The sequence below is a fragment of the Phoxinus phoxinus genome, assembly GCF_949152265.1.
Source record: "Phoxinus phoxinus genome assembly, chromosome: 15".
In the NCBI taxonomy this organism is placed as follows: Eukaryota; Metazoa; Chordata; class Actinopteri; order Cypriniformes; family Leuciscidae; genus Phoxinus; species Phoxinus phoxinus.
Window position 1 is genome coordinate 21,908,008 of NC_136890.1, and position 18,812 is coordinate 21,926,819.

Sequence of the window (18,812 nt, forward strand, 5' to 3'; positions counted from 1 at the left end):
CTTGGATGAGGGGTACCTCAGCCTGGAGACGGAGATCCACGAGAAAAACTCTTCTATAGGGTTGAGGGATGGAGAGGATGGTGGAAGATATAGGACGGTGAAATGTGGATGTTGCTGAAACCAGTTCTGAACCAGAGCAGAGCGGTGGAAAGACACATTGTCCCAGACAACAATGTATTGCATATGAACTCTGCATATGATCGATTTGATTTGCTGCTGTTAACGTTGTGCAATTGGTCCAAGAATGTAAGTATGAGTGCTGTGTTGCAAGGGCCCATATGGGCATGGCGGTGGAGGACCCCATTCTGTGTAATGGCTGCACAGTGTTATATTACCCCCACGTTGCCCTGGGACATTGACTATAGCCCTGTGGCCAATGATGTTTCTTCCCCTCCTTCGTGTTCTCGTCAGGTTGAACCCAGCCTCATCTACGTAAATGAACTCATGCTGGATCTCCTCTCCATCCATTCGTAAAACTCTCTGAAGAACAGTGTCGGGCAAAATTGTGTAGTTCAGTGTAGATCTAGTACCTATTTTCCTGTCTAAATGTCCTTATCACACTTGCCACTGTGTATCGGCTTAGATTTGGCTGTACTCGCAGTCCAGCCTCCCTCAGCGTCAGGCCGTGGTTGACAACGTGGTCAACCAGTGTTGTGTGGATCTCATTTGTCAGATTCGGTCCTCTTTGAGCACCTTCTTGTCTTCCTCTTCCTCTTCCTCTATCTCCAGCATGGCCTCCATCTCTTCCTCTGTTGATTCATCTTCCTCCCCTTCCCCTTCCTCTTCCTCCTTGTCCTCCTCGTCCTCCTCGTCCTCCTCGTCCTCCTCGTCCTCCTCCTCCTCCTCCTCCTCCTCCTCCTCCTCCTTGTTCTCCTCATTCTCCTCCTCGTCTTACTCTTTCTCTGACTCTTTCCATTGTGCTTGAAGACCGATGAACTCACCTGCTGCTTTTTATAGTGCTTATACCTGATTGGTGTGTCTACAATTAAGCAAACAAGTGTTTGCACACCTGATGACTGTGTTGAACCAATTGGTTGGACGGTGCGGTAATTTGACAGTCAGTGCTTTGGTATTGCAAGGAAGTGACTTCATGATAGATTTTTGTGTGTAATGTATGTTAAGTGTGTTTAGTGTTTTGCAAATCACTGTGTGCAGAGTTTTGCAACAAGTGTGAGGTTGACAATGTGCTTATAGTTGTGCAAATATGGGCTGATGTTTTGCTTCTTGAGTGTAAGGTTTTGCTAATAGTGTACTACTTTTAATTTTAGTGTGTAAGCAATCCAAAAAAACTGTAAACACAAAACCTAATCTTCTAGCACTATTTACAAAACCTCTGACTCCTCTCGCATAATGAAACTTTCGCCTCAAAACAGTTTTACCTGTGTTCAAAATCAAACACTGCTCTCAAATCATAAACTAAGTGATCAAAATGATATACACTATCAAGCAGTAAACAATACACCAAAACATAGAAAACACATTGTTCAAAACGTAGGGAGAAGTATACATTTTTAATCTCAAAACAAATTTCATATTTTTCCGTCATTGTCTTTTGATGAACGAAAACATGTTCTATCATAGTAGCTCAAAATGAATCAGAAATTACTACTCTGCTTTGCTCTTTGCAATTTAATTTTTGTTCTTCCTCCTCCTTGTACCCCTATTTTTACAGTATGTACCCTGCATCTCACAAACTTGTCCTTTGTCTCTGTGATACTGTAATTCTTGTTCTTTGTTGATATGAACCTGCAACCCGTCAAAATCTATTGAGCAGTCAGTACTGTTGTACAGTGCAAATACAAGTACAGGGCCATACAATTTTTGTATACAACAGTATACAGCCAGCCAACAATGCACTGTACTACAGTATACAATACTAAAAGGGTCAAAAATCAAATATTGTTTGTGTCACATCATTTGAAACAGGTTAAATCAATTTTGAGTGGTTGTGTTCAATCAATGACATTGTCAGGGGTGTATGCAGGCGGAAGAAGAGGAGGACAGTAGAGGGCTTCAATGCAAGAGTTTAATTCCAAAATATAATCCAAAAAGGTATAAACCGGCAGATATAACCTCCACATACAACTAAATACAATTAACAGCTGACAAGGACAGACTGAACAGAGGAAACTAAATAGACACAAATCACAAAAGATGAGGTGAGCACAGGTGACACGGATGAACAAGACGATAAACAGGAGGGTAATGAGGAAGTGAGTTCAGGTGTGAAGACACAAGGGATTCTGGGAAGTGTAGTGCAGACTAAGACAGACAGGTGCAGACGAAGACTGTGACAGAATGCCCCCCTTCAACAAGGCGCGACCTCGCGCCGTAGAACATCAAAGGGGTGGGGGGGTGGGCGCCCTGGAGGCTGATGAAGGGGTGGCCGATCTGGAGCAGGAAGCCTCCAGGGCGGAGCAGGCCATGCTGGTGGCCAGGGCGGAGCAGGACGTGCAGGTGGCCAGGGCGGAGCAGGACGTGCAGGCGGCCAGGGCGGAGCAGGACGACCCTTGGGCGGCCACGGCGGAGACCTCCCCTCGGGTGGTCCAGGCGGAGGACTATAGCCCCCCTCCCCCCCAAAAAAAATTACTTGGGGAGAGTGACAGGATTAGGAACCGGCTCAGGAACAGACACCGGCTCAGGAACAGACACTGGCTCCAGTGTGTGCGCAGCCCACACACACCACATGGTTGTGGCCATAATGGCCAGTGTCGCGGTCAGTGAGGACACAGGCGGTGTATACATGGGGTGAACAGTCTCTGTGCTGGACGGGACCAGCGGTGCAGGAAGCTCTGTGCTGGACTGGACCAGCGGTTCAGGAAGCTCTGGGCTGGACGGGACCAGCGCCGAAGGGAGCTCTGGGCTGGACGGGACCAGCGGCGAAGGGAGCTCTGGGCTGAATGCAAATGTGTTTAGAGTTTTGCTGAAAAGTCTAAGTGAGATCTGCAAATTGTGTTTTACCATGTGAAATGGTTTAAGGTATTGATAACAGACTGCACAATTATAAATGAGTTCAGGCAACTGAGAACTTTGTTCAGCCAATGGGTTTTAGTGTTTTAGCACTACTGTACAGTAAAGGCTTTTAGAAAATCCTGTAATAATATGCAAAAAATATTGTTGTTGACATGTTTACTTTAAGTGTAAACTCAACCTTAAGGATTGAATCAGAAAAAGGAAAATATTTTTTTTACGACTGAGTTTCATTGCTTTTACATTTACATTTCTTTTATTTGAGCACTTGTGTGGCTGATGCTAAATAAGGTAGAATGTGATGGGGAAAAAAGGAAGCTGCATCTCAGCCAAGTAAACATCTGCCGATGGACCTCAATGTCCTGCTCTATAATTAAGGATGTAACTTCTAGATTTACCTCTGTTTGTTTGAGTGGGTGTGAGAAAAAATATAGAGATGGTGAGTGAGGCTTAGGACTGTGATGGAGGAAGTCTGTTTACAGGATATAGATGAAACAAGATTGTGGGAAGTGGAAAGAGTGAGAGATCAGGCGTGACGCACTCTCTACCCCATAAAACAGAAACACACATATGCTTAATCCAGAGGGTCTTCTGGACCATCATCTCCTTTGATACCGAAATTAATCTATGATATTGGTCAGCCATATATATATATATATATATATATTTCATGTTCACTAAGTATACTTATAAGAAAAGTTTATTTTTATAGTATTTCTTTATAGTATATAGTATACTTAAAATAGACAAGTATATTTTTAAGTGAGTATGTACTAGAAATATAGTTGTAAGTGTACAGTTTCAACACTAGTTGGGACTAAATTGGCCCACTTTTACATAAAAGTATACTTTAAGTGTAACAGTAGTAAACTGAGTACACAACTAGTTTACAACTACGTTTATCGTTTGTACTGCAACTATATTACAAATTAACTTATATAGGTATTCTGATAGTTTACTTGTCACATACTTTAGTTTATGAAAGTACATATAGTTGTTTTATACTGCAAGTATCCTTGTAAGTTCTTTAAGTGAACAGATGTCACGGAACAGAAGAATGCAAACAGGTAAATTAGTGAGTGTCACAAGGGACTTGAGCAGTAACAGGATTGCAGATCAATATGGTTATACTGGCGGGAAAGTGACAGTTATTATCCGTTGCAGGCGGTCATGATGAATGAGAGGAAAACCAGAAGACTTGAAGATGAGATGACGACAGAAGATGGATAAAGACTGAAGAATTGACAGTTCAAGAAAGGATTGCAGAAGTAAGTTTCCTTTCACAGAAGACTGAACAGTTCAAGACAGGATCGCACAGGTAAGTTTCCTTTCACAGAAGACTGAAGAAGACTGTACAGTACAATACAGAATCGCACAGGTAAATTTCCTTTTACAGAAGACTGAACAGTTCAAGACAGGATCGCACAGGTAAGTTTCCTTTCACAGAAGACTGAGGAAGACAGTACAGTACAAGACAGAATCGCACAGGTAAATTTCCTTTCACAGAAGACTGAACAGTTCGAGACAGGATCACACAGGTACGTTTCCACAGGTGGGTAGTCAGGTAAGTGTGCAGTGTTGAACAACGAGACCAGACAAATGGTGAACTGACTGGTGACCTTGAATAGAAAGGTGCTGAGTAGGGTAACCACAGACAGGTGTGGTGACTGTGGAGTGTGAGCATGTGTGAGCCAGAGGGATTCTGGGAGACGTAGTGTGCTGATGTGACTGGACTAGTGATTGGAGATCATGCTGAGGTGACTGGACTGGTGAGGATTCGAGGATTGTGACAATAACATCATACTTACAGTTTACTGTATTATTTTTGCACTTTAAGTATAATACGTTTCTATTTAGGTATTCATTTTTTATACTTGAAATATAACTTTAATTGTACTTTAACTCTTTCTATTAATTTTTTTTTTCAATTATTCTAGCTTCATGCATTATTTTTTATGAACTGTTGGATGTGGTTAAGTTTAATAAAAGAAAGCAACATTTTAAACAAAACGTTGAGAAAATCACATTTGTTTCAAAGACTACAGTGCATCCGGATCAGAGGCAGAACGATGATCAAAACACAGATGGAGTAGATCGAGTCCATCAACACCCCCCTTGCTAGTCATTAACCCTTCCTGGGTCATTTCATTCTGTAACATTAGGCAGTGGTTTATGCCACTCTTTCATATTTGAATTGATTCAAATATATTATTATTTTTATCTTTTTTTTCCAATATATCTTTTGACATCATATACTAATAGTTCATATCCTATTCAGACAACTAGTCAACCTTTGTCCTGAAGATGTACTGTACATGTCTACATTTTGTTGCCACATCTCCAAAAGTTGATACATACATCTTATATCTTTCTTATCTCCGTGCGCAAAGTCTGGTATCATGTCTCATTTCATATGTGTTCAATAGAGACCTTATACTATTATAAGGTCTCTGGACATGAATGCTAATTTTCTGGTTCAAGAGTGTTAAAATCACAACGCTTATCTTGCAGGATGTAGAACCAGAAGTCAAAGCTGATTCTTAAAGAGGTTATTTTGACATTATCGACTTACCCTTTCCTTATCTGATCTGAACATATGTAAGAATTTGTACTTTCCCTATAAGTCATTGTGAGTATTCTCAGCTTTGACAACATAACAGAACAGAAGCCACTCTCAGAGGCTCAGATGGCAATAACAGTAGTTTTGCTCCCTCACACTCCCACAGACAAATTTATGTCAGCTTTGGGATACTGAGATACTTGCTAAAACCAAGTTTCATGCAACAGTTCATGGCTAAATTAGCCAAAGCGACATTAAAGGCAGCCAAACATGCTTTGAAAGCCGTATGGGGAAATTTGTACCATCTTTTGGACAAATTTACTTTAAGGGATAGTTCACTCAAAAATAAAAAATCTGTCATCATTTACTCACCCTCCAGTTGTTCCAAATCCATATGAATTTCTTTCTTCTGCTGAACACGAGAAGATATTTTGAAGAATGTGGGTCATCAAACAGGTGAGGATAGCCATTAACTTCCATCTTATTTTTTTCCGTCAACTGTTCGATTACCCACATTCTTCAAATTATCTTCTTCTGTGCAACAGAGAAAGAAAAACGTACAGGTTTGGAACAATGTGAGGGTGAGTAAATGATTGATATTATCTGATGAATTGACAGAATAAAAAAAAAATTGTGAACTATCCCTTTAATTTGCTAGATGGCTCTAAAATCAAATTGATAATTGTCCAGGTAGTGAAATAAAAGGTAGAAGAGGTGAGAGACAGGAAGATGTGACATTCTCTCAGTTCTCTTCCCTCAACAATATTGTAGTTCAACTAAGGGGCATTAAATGGATGTACAGCGTGCTTATGGGTGTAAACACACACTGTACACTGCCATCCAACTAAACCTGACATTTTTTTTTACTTTTAACTCATTTAATACTTCATTTTTTAAGGTGTTCACTGCAACAACAACAAAAATCATTACATCAATTATTTTATTCTACTGATAACCCTTATATTTGTATTTTAAGTTGTCATTTATGTTTCATAATTTTAACAATGCATACAAATCTTTGCACGTGCCACTGGTTGAGAATCTCTAAGAAGGATGTTCACCTAATTGGTTTGTAGGCATTAATTGTTTCCAGTCAGCTGTTAGAGCTACAGGAAAGTTGGCTTCTCTCAGTCTCAGCATATCCGATGACCTGTCAATTCCATTTCGACTTCCGCATGACTTCCTGCCAGAGGAAGGACTTCTGGCTTCACACACTCAGAGATTCACTTAAAGGACAGGATGTGGTTGAACTGCACAGAGGTCTCTGTCCTTGATGCTTATATATGTTTGTGTGTGTGTGTGTGTGTGTGTGTGTGTGCTACACTAAAAATAAAAAAACTGATGACACTATTTAACAGTGTCCTTGTTACATGTACACTGCAGTAATATCAGTTAATTATGCATAATTACATGCAACTAACCCTAGACCCAATCAAATTCCTAACCCTATAGTACATCGTTAATTAATATTACTCACTGAAATGTATAATTACTGTAACAACGACAGAAATCAGAAATCATTATAATAAAGAAACATTTATTATTATCAATGTTGAAAATGACTATAATATATTTTGTGGAAACTGTGACATTTTTTGCATTTGTGAATTTGTGAAAAGCATTTATTTAAAATATAATTTTTGTACCATTATAAATGTATTTTCTGTCCCTTTTGATCAATATAATGCATCCTTGCTGAATAGAAAATACTTATTTCCAAAAATATTATTATTATTATTTCCAAAAAATAGAATTGTGCTGCAGCCAAGTTGAGCGCTCTAACACATTCTTTAAAATGAAGATTTCGGGTTGTAAGGTGTCAGGAGGGTCTTTTCAGCTTTCAGGTACCTTTCATCCTGTGCGTGTATCAGGTTTCACCCTTTATGAAAGCTTCAGGTCTCACTCTTTATTGGCTTTCACCAAGCTGTGGTAGAAACCTTTTCAGTCTGTCAATGAATCTGGCCACCGCTCAACACCGATGACTCACACCGATGCTCAAAACACCAGGGATGCTCAGCCCTGTTGTTATCTTTTTAATATTGTAATTGAAAACAATATGAAAATAAATCTCATGCCAAAGAACAAATCAGAGAGACACATTTCAGCGTGAGAACCAACTTTTTATTGTTAATTTTTGTGATGGTCCATATTCAATATTCATAACTCAGCATTTTTCCAAGTGAATCAGAAATACTGTACAATATCAATGACATTGACTAAGAGACATTAAAATAGTCCTTGTAAAGCTAACAGTATACTGTGGCTAGTGATCTGAATGTGCTATCACCCAACAGAATAGGGTTTGACTAAAGTTTTAAGAGCATTGCTCTTCTTTAGCAGTGAAGCCCTCTGACGCCGCTACTCTCAGAGTAACAGCGGTTCCTGTGGCCTAACAGACCGTCTGACCAATGTCCAACCAAAGTAAATGCCTGCAGAAATATTGCTTATAAATCTAAGACTAGTACAGCACACAGGTGTAGACTAGAGGGTAATAGTACAGGTTTCATCGGTGTCCTTCTTACTAAATTACTTGCGGATGATCGTTACAGTACTTGGGGGCATTAAAAATACATTTACATTCACATCAAGTATATTTCTAATGATTAAAATAGCACTTCCAGAGTGCAAAAGTACTCTAGTTTTGACTTCCCTCCTTAGTGCGCATACACATACGAGGCACAAAGAGTGGAAATGTCCCAGCTAAGTGTGCTACAGAAATCTAACACTACTAACAATGATTGCGTTGAATATAGTCGAACTAAAAACAACGTGTGTGAACATTTTGACTTTTGACAAAACCTAGAAGCAGCAAACGATAATATTGGGGATACTAAGGCCAGAGGAGCGTACAGAAGGTGCTGTCTGTATGATAAGCTGACGTATACATCGAATTAAAACCAACATTTACATTAAAACCGTAAAAGAACACTTCAGTTTAGTGTGCTAACCAACAATCTTTGCGGCGTGAACACACAAATGAACGAGTCATGTTCACAGAGGAATCAAAACTCACACCTGGAGGTGAATCTTAGGAGGTTAGGGACTCACAACATCACAATAGCAAAAATAAAACAGCTTTTTTTTATACACACATACACACACACACATTTGAGACAACAGACACTACTCCCATACACAACACATACACTATTACACAATGTACAAAATAGTTAAATATTCTACGCTTTAACTGTACAACAATATCATACACATCAGTGTTACAGGAAATCGCCTGTTTGCCTTTCATAGATTTCTTACCGTTCATTTAACAAAATGTACACCGATATTTACAGATATAATATTCAGAATCACAATGTACATAAATATACAGTATAGCACTTTGCTCACAAACATTATGGCCTCCAGCACCTCTTGAAAAAAGGAAGAGATGCTTGTTGTACATTTCATCAGTTTCAGTCGACTAAAATATGGCTCAATGTTTACACTAGAATGAACTTCATTTCAAGAGGTCTCAGAGCTGCGGTTTTCATTGTTTTCAAAGCAAATTAAAAGTGCAATTGTGTCTGTGCGTCAAAACGTTGAACATGAGCCACATGATTCCAGATTGTCTATGACACTTAGTGGATTATCCTCAGTAGTTGAATTGGAATGTGAAGATTGTAGTGAACACATCCTATTCGAACAGAAAGCATTTGCAATTATGCATTAATGCGTTGCCACTATTACCACTACCTGTGACTATTATGTAGAGAGAGGCATGTGCTGCTTATATCAGAGAAGTGTGAGTGATATGATTATTGCTTCCCAGCCAAAAAATAATAATCATAGTAAGCATTTTAATGCTTGTATACGTTTGCTTGCTAATGCATGTTCAGATCATGCTGTAAATCTGCTGCCGAATGTTGTGCTTGGCTTGGTGCTAATGCTTTGTGCTAAGTCGTGTTTTGTCCCTAAAAAGGTTTCGAACATAAATGAATAGTACGTTTGATAAATGTTGCCCTTAAACCTTTAAGCTTGTGTGTGCCTTGACTGCTTCTTTGTTCCCTGTTGATTTATATTGTCTTTCCAAATACTGATGATGTGGTCAATGGTATTGTCAAAATTATACATATAACATTTCTAAGAAGTTTCTGTTATGTAAAGGGTAAGGTCAGAAGGGTTACCCGTTTTGTCTGGAGAGTGCAGATGGTTACGAATGAGGAACAAAAATCAGCTAGAGCCAGTTCTCTTTTTTATTTTGTGGTTCTGATTTGTTATTAAATATAACTTGGCTATAATTTGTATCTGTATTGAAATGATGCACAAACCCTTAATTGTAAAATGTCAACTGTGGGCCAGGATCATGAATATTTTTTCTTTAGATTCTTAGCTTAGCTTTGGTTGAAGACTTGAAGTTAACTTAATATTGCATTTTTGTTTAATGCGCATTTTCCACAAAAATGAGTTTTGTGAAATAATTGGCCAGCAGTAATGTTGTGGACCTCCTAGGGGTCACGGAGCCCCTGTTGAAGGCCCTTGATATAGATTTTAATATTCAGGCTGCCTACAGAGGAGATTTTAATTGGAGAGCTGCACTCTCCTCTTTTTTCTGTCTTTTCTAATGACTTGGTGTTGTTGAAAAGTTAGGATTCCATTCTAAATATGAGCTGTTGTGAGCTGAGAGAAATATTTTTATTTAGTGCAAGGAGTCACAAGTTAAAATTTTGCTTGACTGGCTTTCAATTTTTTTTCTTAATGAACCTATTAAAGTTGCATCTGTTTATCAGTGTAGATAAAACAATCCTAGTGTCATTTTGTGCTTGTGTGGTGCAGCTCTGGGGCCTCTTGTCGGGAGAAGGTAAAGTGCACAAACCCAAAACTGCCACAAGAGAACAACAACAAAACAAACATATGTTTCACACAAATCATTAGAGTGCAAGCGATAATGAGAGGCACCAGCTGTGCGAGGTGGGAGGATGTTCATCTCAGAGATGAGGCTGGGCACATAGAGACATGCCTTCAACACACTAATCAACGGCAAACAGCGACACCTTGTGGACAATCTTGTGCTATTGCAGATTACATACATTAACATCATTGTACTTTACCACACACTGGACAACTATAAACTACAACAAACAAATTGTGCATGTAAAAACGTCTGTGCTGATTTATGTATCAATGTGCTCTTTTGACAATCTCATCCGACTGTGTGATTAGAGTTGATGCACAACAGACTAGTTAGCAATTCTCGTCTAGGTGGATGGCTTCACATATTTCTAAACTCCTAATTCTCTTTTAATGAATGACAACACAATCCATCTTAGTGCAGGTCAATTGTGGGCTTGTAAAGGGAAAGTTCTCATAAAAACGTGAACACTTTTGTCATCATTTACTCACCCTCACCTTCCAAACCCATGTGACTTCATTTCGAATGTAAACACAGCAAGGAGATGTTTCGAAGAATGTATGGAACAATCAGTGTGAACAATGAAAGTGAATGGGGACTGGAGGTGTCAAGCTCCCAAAACATCACAGTTGAATGAAGCACTACAATGGAGGCAAAGATTATTATTTTGCAAAGCATTTATATTACTCGAAAAGTCTACTGCTATGGTGCTTTTCGTCTTTTTTAAGCTCGACAGACCCAGTCCCTATTGACTTTTATTGGAAGGAAAAAAGTTAATATTCCTAAAAAGTATATTCCTAAATAAATTCATATTTTGTGTCCATGGATGCAAGAAAGTCATAGAGGTTTGGAACATCATGAGGGTGAGTAAATGATGAAAGAAGAATTTTTAGGTGAACTGTCCCCTTAAATTATTTCCCCCTTGTTGTTCTGAAATGCAGTGGTTGCTAGGGATACCACAAGGCCCTTATATGAACATCTTGAGGCCCCCCCTCCCCCCTCATTAACATGCAGCCGTGCTGTTTCTAACACAGGTTCCCCTAGGTAACCAGCCTAGTCCGTGTCTATTTTTATCACAGAAGCTTTTGTGACAGACGCAAAATCTACAAGCAGCTGGATGATCAAAAGCTGCACTTGTACTCAGTGTTTCAATATGACCCACAACTCCTGTCCCACTCTTCTTCACACCTTCCTCAGCTCTCCAGCCCTCTTCTGCTCCCTGAATCTATTCTTACTGGAATAAATACTGAAAATGTACCCCTTACATTAAGACCAGAGTATCTGTTAAAAGCACATAAACCAAACTAAAAAGGAAAGTATGTTTAGGCTTACAGGATATTAGGCAGTGAGCTTTTAAGGGCAGCAGTTCTCAATTACATTAAGCAGTCCTCACAGTATTCACTCTACACTACACATAAAGGGACTACACATTACACGAACCAAGACTGTTCCTTCTTCCAGCACAACATATTATATCTAAATACACTCAACTGCTTTTACATATCAGTTTGATTTACATGAATCTTTTTTAAAATATATTGTACCATTTATATATTTCAGAGCCTGTTTTTTTGTAATGCAATTTTTAAGAGAAAAAAATGCAAAAAATATCATGCAAAGAGGCATATATATGCTACCGTTCAAAAGTTTGGGGTCGCTAAGATTAGAAGCATTCTATGCTTACCCAGGATTCGTTATTTGGCCAAAATATGGTTAAAACAGTAATATTGTGAACTACAAAACAAAAAATATATATATTGTGTCACTTTGGATAAATGTTATGCCTCCTTTCTGAATAAAAATATTCAGAACCTTACTGACCACAACATTTTGAACAATAGCATATCTGATCTGTGAAGGTCTGCAGAGTGTGAAATTACGATGTCATCATGTGTGTGGCCTTTTGAAATAATTCTTACGATATCAGATTGAAATCCACACAGATGACCTTGTAATGTATTTTACACATATTCTAGATCAGCTGTATTATAGAAAAATCCCAACTCTACAATCATATCTTATCTGTTTAGTGGCCATGATGAGAATGTGTGTCTGTAATATGACCCCAGAACAGCACATTTGAAATCAGGCAGTGTTAAACAAGGGCCAAACACTTCTCTGTGCAGTAAACAACTATAAGTAAATAATCTGAGATTTGGCATCTGTAAATCATAAGCAAACACAACCATTTACATGTTTTGTGGTTTGAAGTTTAAAAACATACAGTAGATTTCAGTACCACTCCCTATTTAGAACGTATTGTCTTCACTTAGAATAATTATAAATAATTCTGTCATATAGGTTAGTCTCCACCAAGCATGGTAACTTTCAGTAAAAACAGAGTCCAGCTAATGCAGATTTCTCCACTGGTTTAGAACTGTGGTGCAGAGTAAAGCTCACAATGGCAGCTTATGCCACTCATTACATTTATATCATTGCCATTGCAGACATGGAAATTAAATATTTTGTTGATGTTCAGTTCATTTGTAATTTTAAAGTTAAAGTTGTTGTGCTTGGTGGAGTTACATGGCTCAACCCGTACCCCTTATTGCATCCTGAAAAATGTAATTCCTTGTGCTGTGTGAAAGTCACCTCTAATCAGGCAGTCATATTTGTTAAGATTATAAAAAATAAAAACATCTAGATAAAACCTTCCAAAAATGAAACTCAAAAAGAAAATCAGATAAATCCAGTTGCAAAAACAGCCTGAACCTGACACTGATACTGTATATATTTGATACTGCACTGAGACTACAGTACGTTTGTTGTGTATGAATACATATGTCGCCCTCCTGTGCTGAGATGTGGACATGACAGACTGTTGATGTGCAGCCTATAACCAAGAACACTTATCAAATGAACATGTACTTCAGCCTGTACCAGAAATCGAGCTATCGATCCACTCTACTGGCAGGTGGTCTGTATTTAACAGTGACACTTACATGATATCCACTAGAGGACTCATTATAATAAGTGAAAGCTTTAGTTTCTCTGAGCCCCTCTGATTCGTCTATGTGAGCTCTAAAGTTGGGTTAAATTTAATTTAATTCCTTGCATGGCATCTTTTATCTTGTGCATTTTTGTAAGATGTCTGGAGTTCAGCAGCATTGGTAACACCTTAACCTAAGCAACAACTATTACTACAGCACTCACAGAGAGGGATGTGCTACACCCCTATGGCCCCAAACCAGTGACAGAGACCGAACCTGCAGCTTGAATGTTTCCATTACCTTCTTAGAGTTTACATTATTTTTCTAAATGCAAAAATAACTTACCAAATAAGCCACCTTACACACTGATCTGAAAGCTCCAGGCTCTCACCTTCAAACCAACATCTGTGGTCCGTATGAATAATTGGGGACAGGGAAGCTGTCTAGTCAGGGAATGCGGAAGGATCTGTGTCTTTCTGTTCGTTTTCTTGTGGTCCTGCTCCTCTGGATGGCTTGGGTTAAGGTGTGACCAACACTAGGACCTTCTCATCTGTTCAGAATCGTCTTTCTCGTTCCGTCTCAGTCTCTGGGGGGTGGGTTGGAGGATCATGACTCAGATTTGGGAGGGGCAGGGTTGGTCTGGTAACCGCTGCCATAGCCGCTGATGGAGGTAGAGTTGGTGATGAGCTCCACAGGAGATGTGCTGCCAGGGCCCAGATAGGCCCGATGGCTGGGCATGGGAGAAGGGGCTTCGCTGGGATTCTTCCCGAGGATAAACCTCGTCTCATCTTCCAGGGTGGAAGCCTCTTTTGCCAGGCTCTTGCGGTAGGAGACAGACAGCTTGTTGGAGCCGTCAGGGAGCCAGTTAAAGTGACGGGCAATGAAGACCAACGGAAGAGGAAGCATGGCCACAATGATCAGAGCAAAACACATGACTAATGCCCAAGGAGGATAACTCTGGAACTTCTCCATGGCCTGATTATAGGGAAAAGGAGAGAAATAAATGGTGAAATAGAATAGAAAGACACTACGTTAACTATTGAAGTCATTTAATGATAATTTTCCAATGTAAATGTCATCAAAATCTAGAATTAATTGCTAACTTTCTCCTTGAAATGCATGTACTACCATTCAAAAGTTTGGGGTTGGTAAGATTGAAAAAAAAAAATTTATTCAGCAAGGATACATTAAATTGATCAAAAGTGACTAAAGACTTTTATAATGTAACAAAAGATTTCTATTTTAAATGCTGTTCTTATAAACTTTCAATTAATCAAAGAATCCTGAAAACGATTAAAAATTCCAAATATGATTTCCACGAAAATATTAAGCAGCAAAACTGATCATTCAACATTGATAATAATAAATGGCTGCTGAAAATTCAGCTTTGCCATCACAGAAATAAATTAAATTTTTAAAATACTTAAAAAAAAATTAATTGTAATAATATTTACCTATATTACTGTTTTTACAGTATTTTTAATTAAATAAATGTAGCCTTTGTGAGTGTAAAGAGACATTTTTTTTAAGTAACTCCAAACCTTTGAAAAGTAGCGTATGTATCTGAATATGAACATAATGCCTAGATGTACTTGCATATATAATAGCAGGGGGAAAATATCCACATATGTAAATTAGGGGTATTAATACAAACTAACACAAAATTTGTTTGATTTTAAAAACTTTTTTAATAGAAAAAATATATAGCTATATTATTATTTATTTTTAATCAAACAAAATGTAAAAACTGTAATGCAAGATAAAATAGCCAACTAAATATAAAAAATTATATTTAATTTCAAAACGCATGTTTTATAGTTAAGCATATATTATAGTTTGGGAACAGGGAATAGTATGGGAGAAAGAAAAGAATTAAAGAGATATTTTCATAGTGTATAACTAACCAGGTCTTGCACCCATGCATTGTATCCTGGAGGGTTGATGGCCATCTCTACAACACTGGCAGAAATCAGTATGATCAGACACACTGGAGACACATACTTCCACAGGTAGAAGTAAACAATGCACGGTCTGAAACCCAGCATGTCCTCCAGATCCTGCATGAACCTAATGGACAGCATAAAACATGCAGAATTACAGATCAATATCAGACACAAGGCAAAAGCAAACTGGATTGCATAGAGACTATATTTGGAGTTAGCAAGAACAAACAATGAGGAGATCTGATTTCAGAGATAATAGGGGCTTTCACACCAGAATTCAGTTATAGGAACAAGCCACCAGGGTGGTCTTCCGCAAATTAAATTTTCCACTAGGTCTATTTTTCTGGTTGCATTTGTAGCGCCAGTAGGAACCATAGGCTACGTTCACACAGCAGCCGAAAACACTTCTCAGTCTAGGGCTGGACGATATGGACAAAGTTTATATCACAATATATTTCCTAATTTCGGTCAATACAATATAATTCCAATATCGATATGAAAAATATAAAAGCCTCAGAAAAAGTGCCAAGAATGCCCACAACAGATTGCTGTACTTACAAACTTCTGAAAAAATGTATTTGTCAAGTCTATGAAACCTCCTCCTATAAAACTATATAATATTTTATAAAATAAAAAAGGTACAAATAAATTAATGTTAACTTTTTATTTGTATATAGCCTTTATCCAAACAAGAAATGTGAAATCACTATCAAATAAACAAGACTCTCAACTTATTAATATTATATTAATTATTATTAATATAATATAAAATAAAATAGGCTTATTATATTATTCTTATAGATTGAAACAAAGGTGCTTCAGCCAGGATAAAGAATATGAAAAGTGCTGCAGAAAACAGAAAAAAAGAGTGATCAACAACAAAAACACAAGTTTCTGGGGCAAGGACATTGTTGAGTGTTTATGACACCCTGTTGGAGACAATGAGCATATATTTTTCATATATTTATCACGCAGTAAAAATGCCCCACTCCACGCCCAAAACCAGACATCTGTGGATGAGAATCGGAAGCTAGGACTGGTGGGACGTTGTCCTGCTCCACTTCACAGACGCGGAATTAAATGAGAATTTCATTTATATGACACTTCTTTCAAAAGGAAGAACAGCTCGTTTCGTGCGTCATTACGCTATTCTACGTCTGTAACGTTGTCAGTCCAATGATGAAGACGAAAGGCAGAGAAGATCAAATATAAGTCCTTTTATTTAAATAAAGAAAACCAAAGTAGACTCAGATTATCCAAAGTGTAGAAACAGCAACAAGACAGCATGTAGCACGCAATACACCAACAATACCGGACAACTGAAGTGAGCACACAGAGGAACTTAAATACACCGTGATAATGAGACAATGACAAACATCTGTGATAATTAATGAGTGTCCATGGAAACTGATGAGTGGCAGAAAATTGAACAAAGGACAAAGGCAACAGATGAATGCAAACTAAAAGTCCATGAAAAACTAAACTAACTAGACATAATTGTGACAACGTCATTGCACATGCGCAGTCCTTTCAGTTTCGGTTGTCAAAATATGATCAAGTCTTTACATGTTTTCTCGATCGGATTAGAAAAGGAATAAACCACCTATTTCATTCGGATCAAGCTCAATCTGATCGATTAAGGTGTTTACATGTAGGCTTTGCAGTCTGATTAAGCCGTCAATACGATTACTAATGGATTTGGGTTACATGTAAAGTGCCAGTGACAACTGCTGTAATATAGCCTATATTGAAATATCGGAAATGTGTTTAAAAATCAGCGTTATTGAAAGAAATTATATTGCGATATATATTGATATTCAATTATTGTCCAACCCTATCTCAGCCACGTATTTGATTGCCTAATACGGTTATATTCACACACAGTTCAGTTGTTTACAGGTGTGACAACCGCATTCTATAACCGAACTCACACCCGTAAATTTTCAGGACTCACAACCGCATTCTCAGAAAACACACGCTGTGTGAACGGTACGTGAACAGTGTGAGAGAGCCGCTCTGCACTGCGCATGTCTACCATGTGTTGTGGATTTTCATGTATGGTTTTTCAGTATCTAACAGTGACGGAGATATGAGTGTTTTAGATCCAGTCACTGTTTTCCACCGAAGCTGCTCCCATCAGTTTTGTGTGCTATGTGAGCCTCAAATGCTCCGCTCTCCACCCAGATATACAAGCTGTCAGTCAATGAAGATTTGTCGGATGAACTAGTGGCTCAATTGGTCTCTTTTCATGTTAAAATTGATAAGACATTTCAGTGTTATTGACGTCGGCATCTTTGATATTACTTTGGTCACTGTTGCTATGGCGACTGATAAGAGAATACGGGTTTGACTCCCGTTGCACATTCATACAGAAATAATTAGAAACGCTACTGTCAGTTGCTGTGAGAACGGGACATGTTGAGACTCATTTTTCAACTTGTAGTGCTGTGCATCATCGAGGCTGAGAAAAGAACATAACACTACAGAATAAGGGCCACAGGTGAATGCTATCTATCACTGTTTTCCACGTTCCTATAACTAAAATCGTTCCCAGTTCCATCAGTGCGAACAGACCAAAAAGGTGCGAAAGCCCATACAATCTTATTTTGAGTAGCTCTCTGAGCAAAACACCAGAGGACAGCACTAAACAATCTGCCCACCTCTTCGTGCCATAGATCCAGGCAACAGATACATTCTCCAGGATCACCACAATAGTGAGGGGCAAACCAGCAGAGTAGTCATCAAACATGGTGACAAAGTAGTTCCCTGAACGCTGGACAAACAGCAAGCCGCACAAAAAGGCCACAATACAACAGCCCACTGGGGAAATACAAGATCATACAAGTTAGTCTGTGCCTTATAAAATTGGCCCAGCATCATTTAGAGTAAAGTTAATTTACTGGCTCGGAAAAAAGAGAGAGAAGTGAACAAACCAGGAGCTCTCACCTGTGAGCACCTCTTTGCGAATTTTGAAGGTATCCAGAATGGGTGTGGTGATGCCAGTCATGGTGCCAATCATGCTGCCCAAGCCCAGGTTTATCAACATGAAGAAAAACATGACAGACCAGAAGGGAGAACCTGGAAAATGGGTCATAGCCTCTGTGAAGGCAATAAAAGCCAGACCAGTGCCTTGAACAGCCTGATGGGAGAGAGAGAGAGAGATAGAGAGATTTTATTATCATAAAAAAACTACAATGAAAAATAATGAAAACATTTTCATTGCATTTTACATAATTGTAAAAACTAAACTAAATAAATAAAATAAATAGTATTTTAAAAAATAAAATTGTAAAATGTTGTAAAAGTTTCACATTTTATAACCTCTTTTCAAAAATGAATATGCCACTAGACCACCAGACAGCCATTAGAAGTTTAATGCTGGTAATTATTAAGCGCACTAATTTTGGCAGCACAAATATACTAAAATAATAAAGTAAATGAATTGAAAAGAGGAAACACTGAAAAACTAAAACTAACAGTAAAACTAACAAATAAAATAGAAAAGAAAAAGCTATACTAAAGCTATAACAACACTGAGAGAGATGAATAAAATAAAAAAT

At 38.3% G+C, this 18,812-nt stretch overlaps 1 protein-coding gene across 2 annotated transcripts in view; it reads right to left on the reverse strand.

Moving 5' to 3' along the window:
- Nucleotides 1-7,632: 7,632 nt before the first annotated feature.
- Nucleotides 7,633-18,812, reverse strand: part of slc6a17 (solute carrier family 6 member 17) — a 49,158-nt gene continuing 37,978 nt past the window's right edge. The window contains exons 9-12 of one of the 2 annotated variants that reach the window (XM_079638209.1): nucleotides 18,199-18,391; nucleotides 17,913-18,072; nucleotides 15,214-15,376; nucleotides 7,633-14,284 (exon numbers count right to left, since the gene is read on the reverse strand). In XM_079638209.1, coding sequence (XP_079494335.1) covers nucleotides 13,916-14,284; nucleotides 15,214-15,376; nucleotides 17,913-18,072; nucleotides 18,199-18,391 — 885 coding nt within the window. In that variant the 3' untranslated portion in view covers nucleotides 7,633-13,915. The remainder of the gene's footprint in view (nucleotides 14,285-15,213; nucleotides 15,377-17,912; nucleotides 18,073-18,198; nucleotides 18,392-18,812) is intronic. The other variant, XM_079638210.1, reaches the window with a different exon arrangement.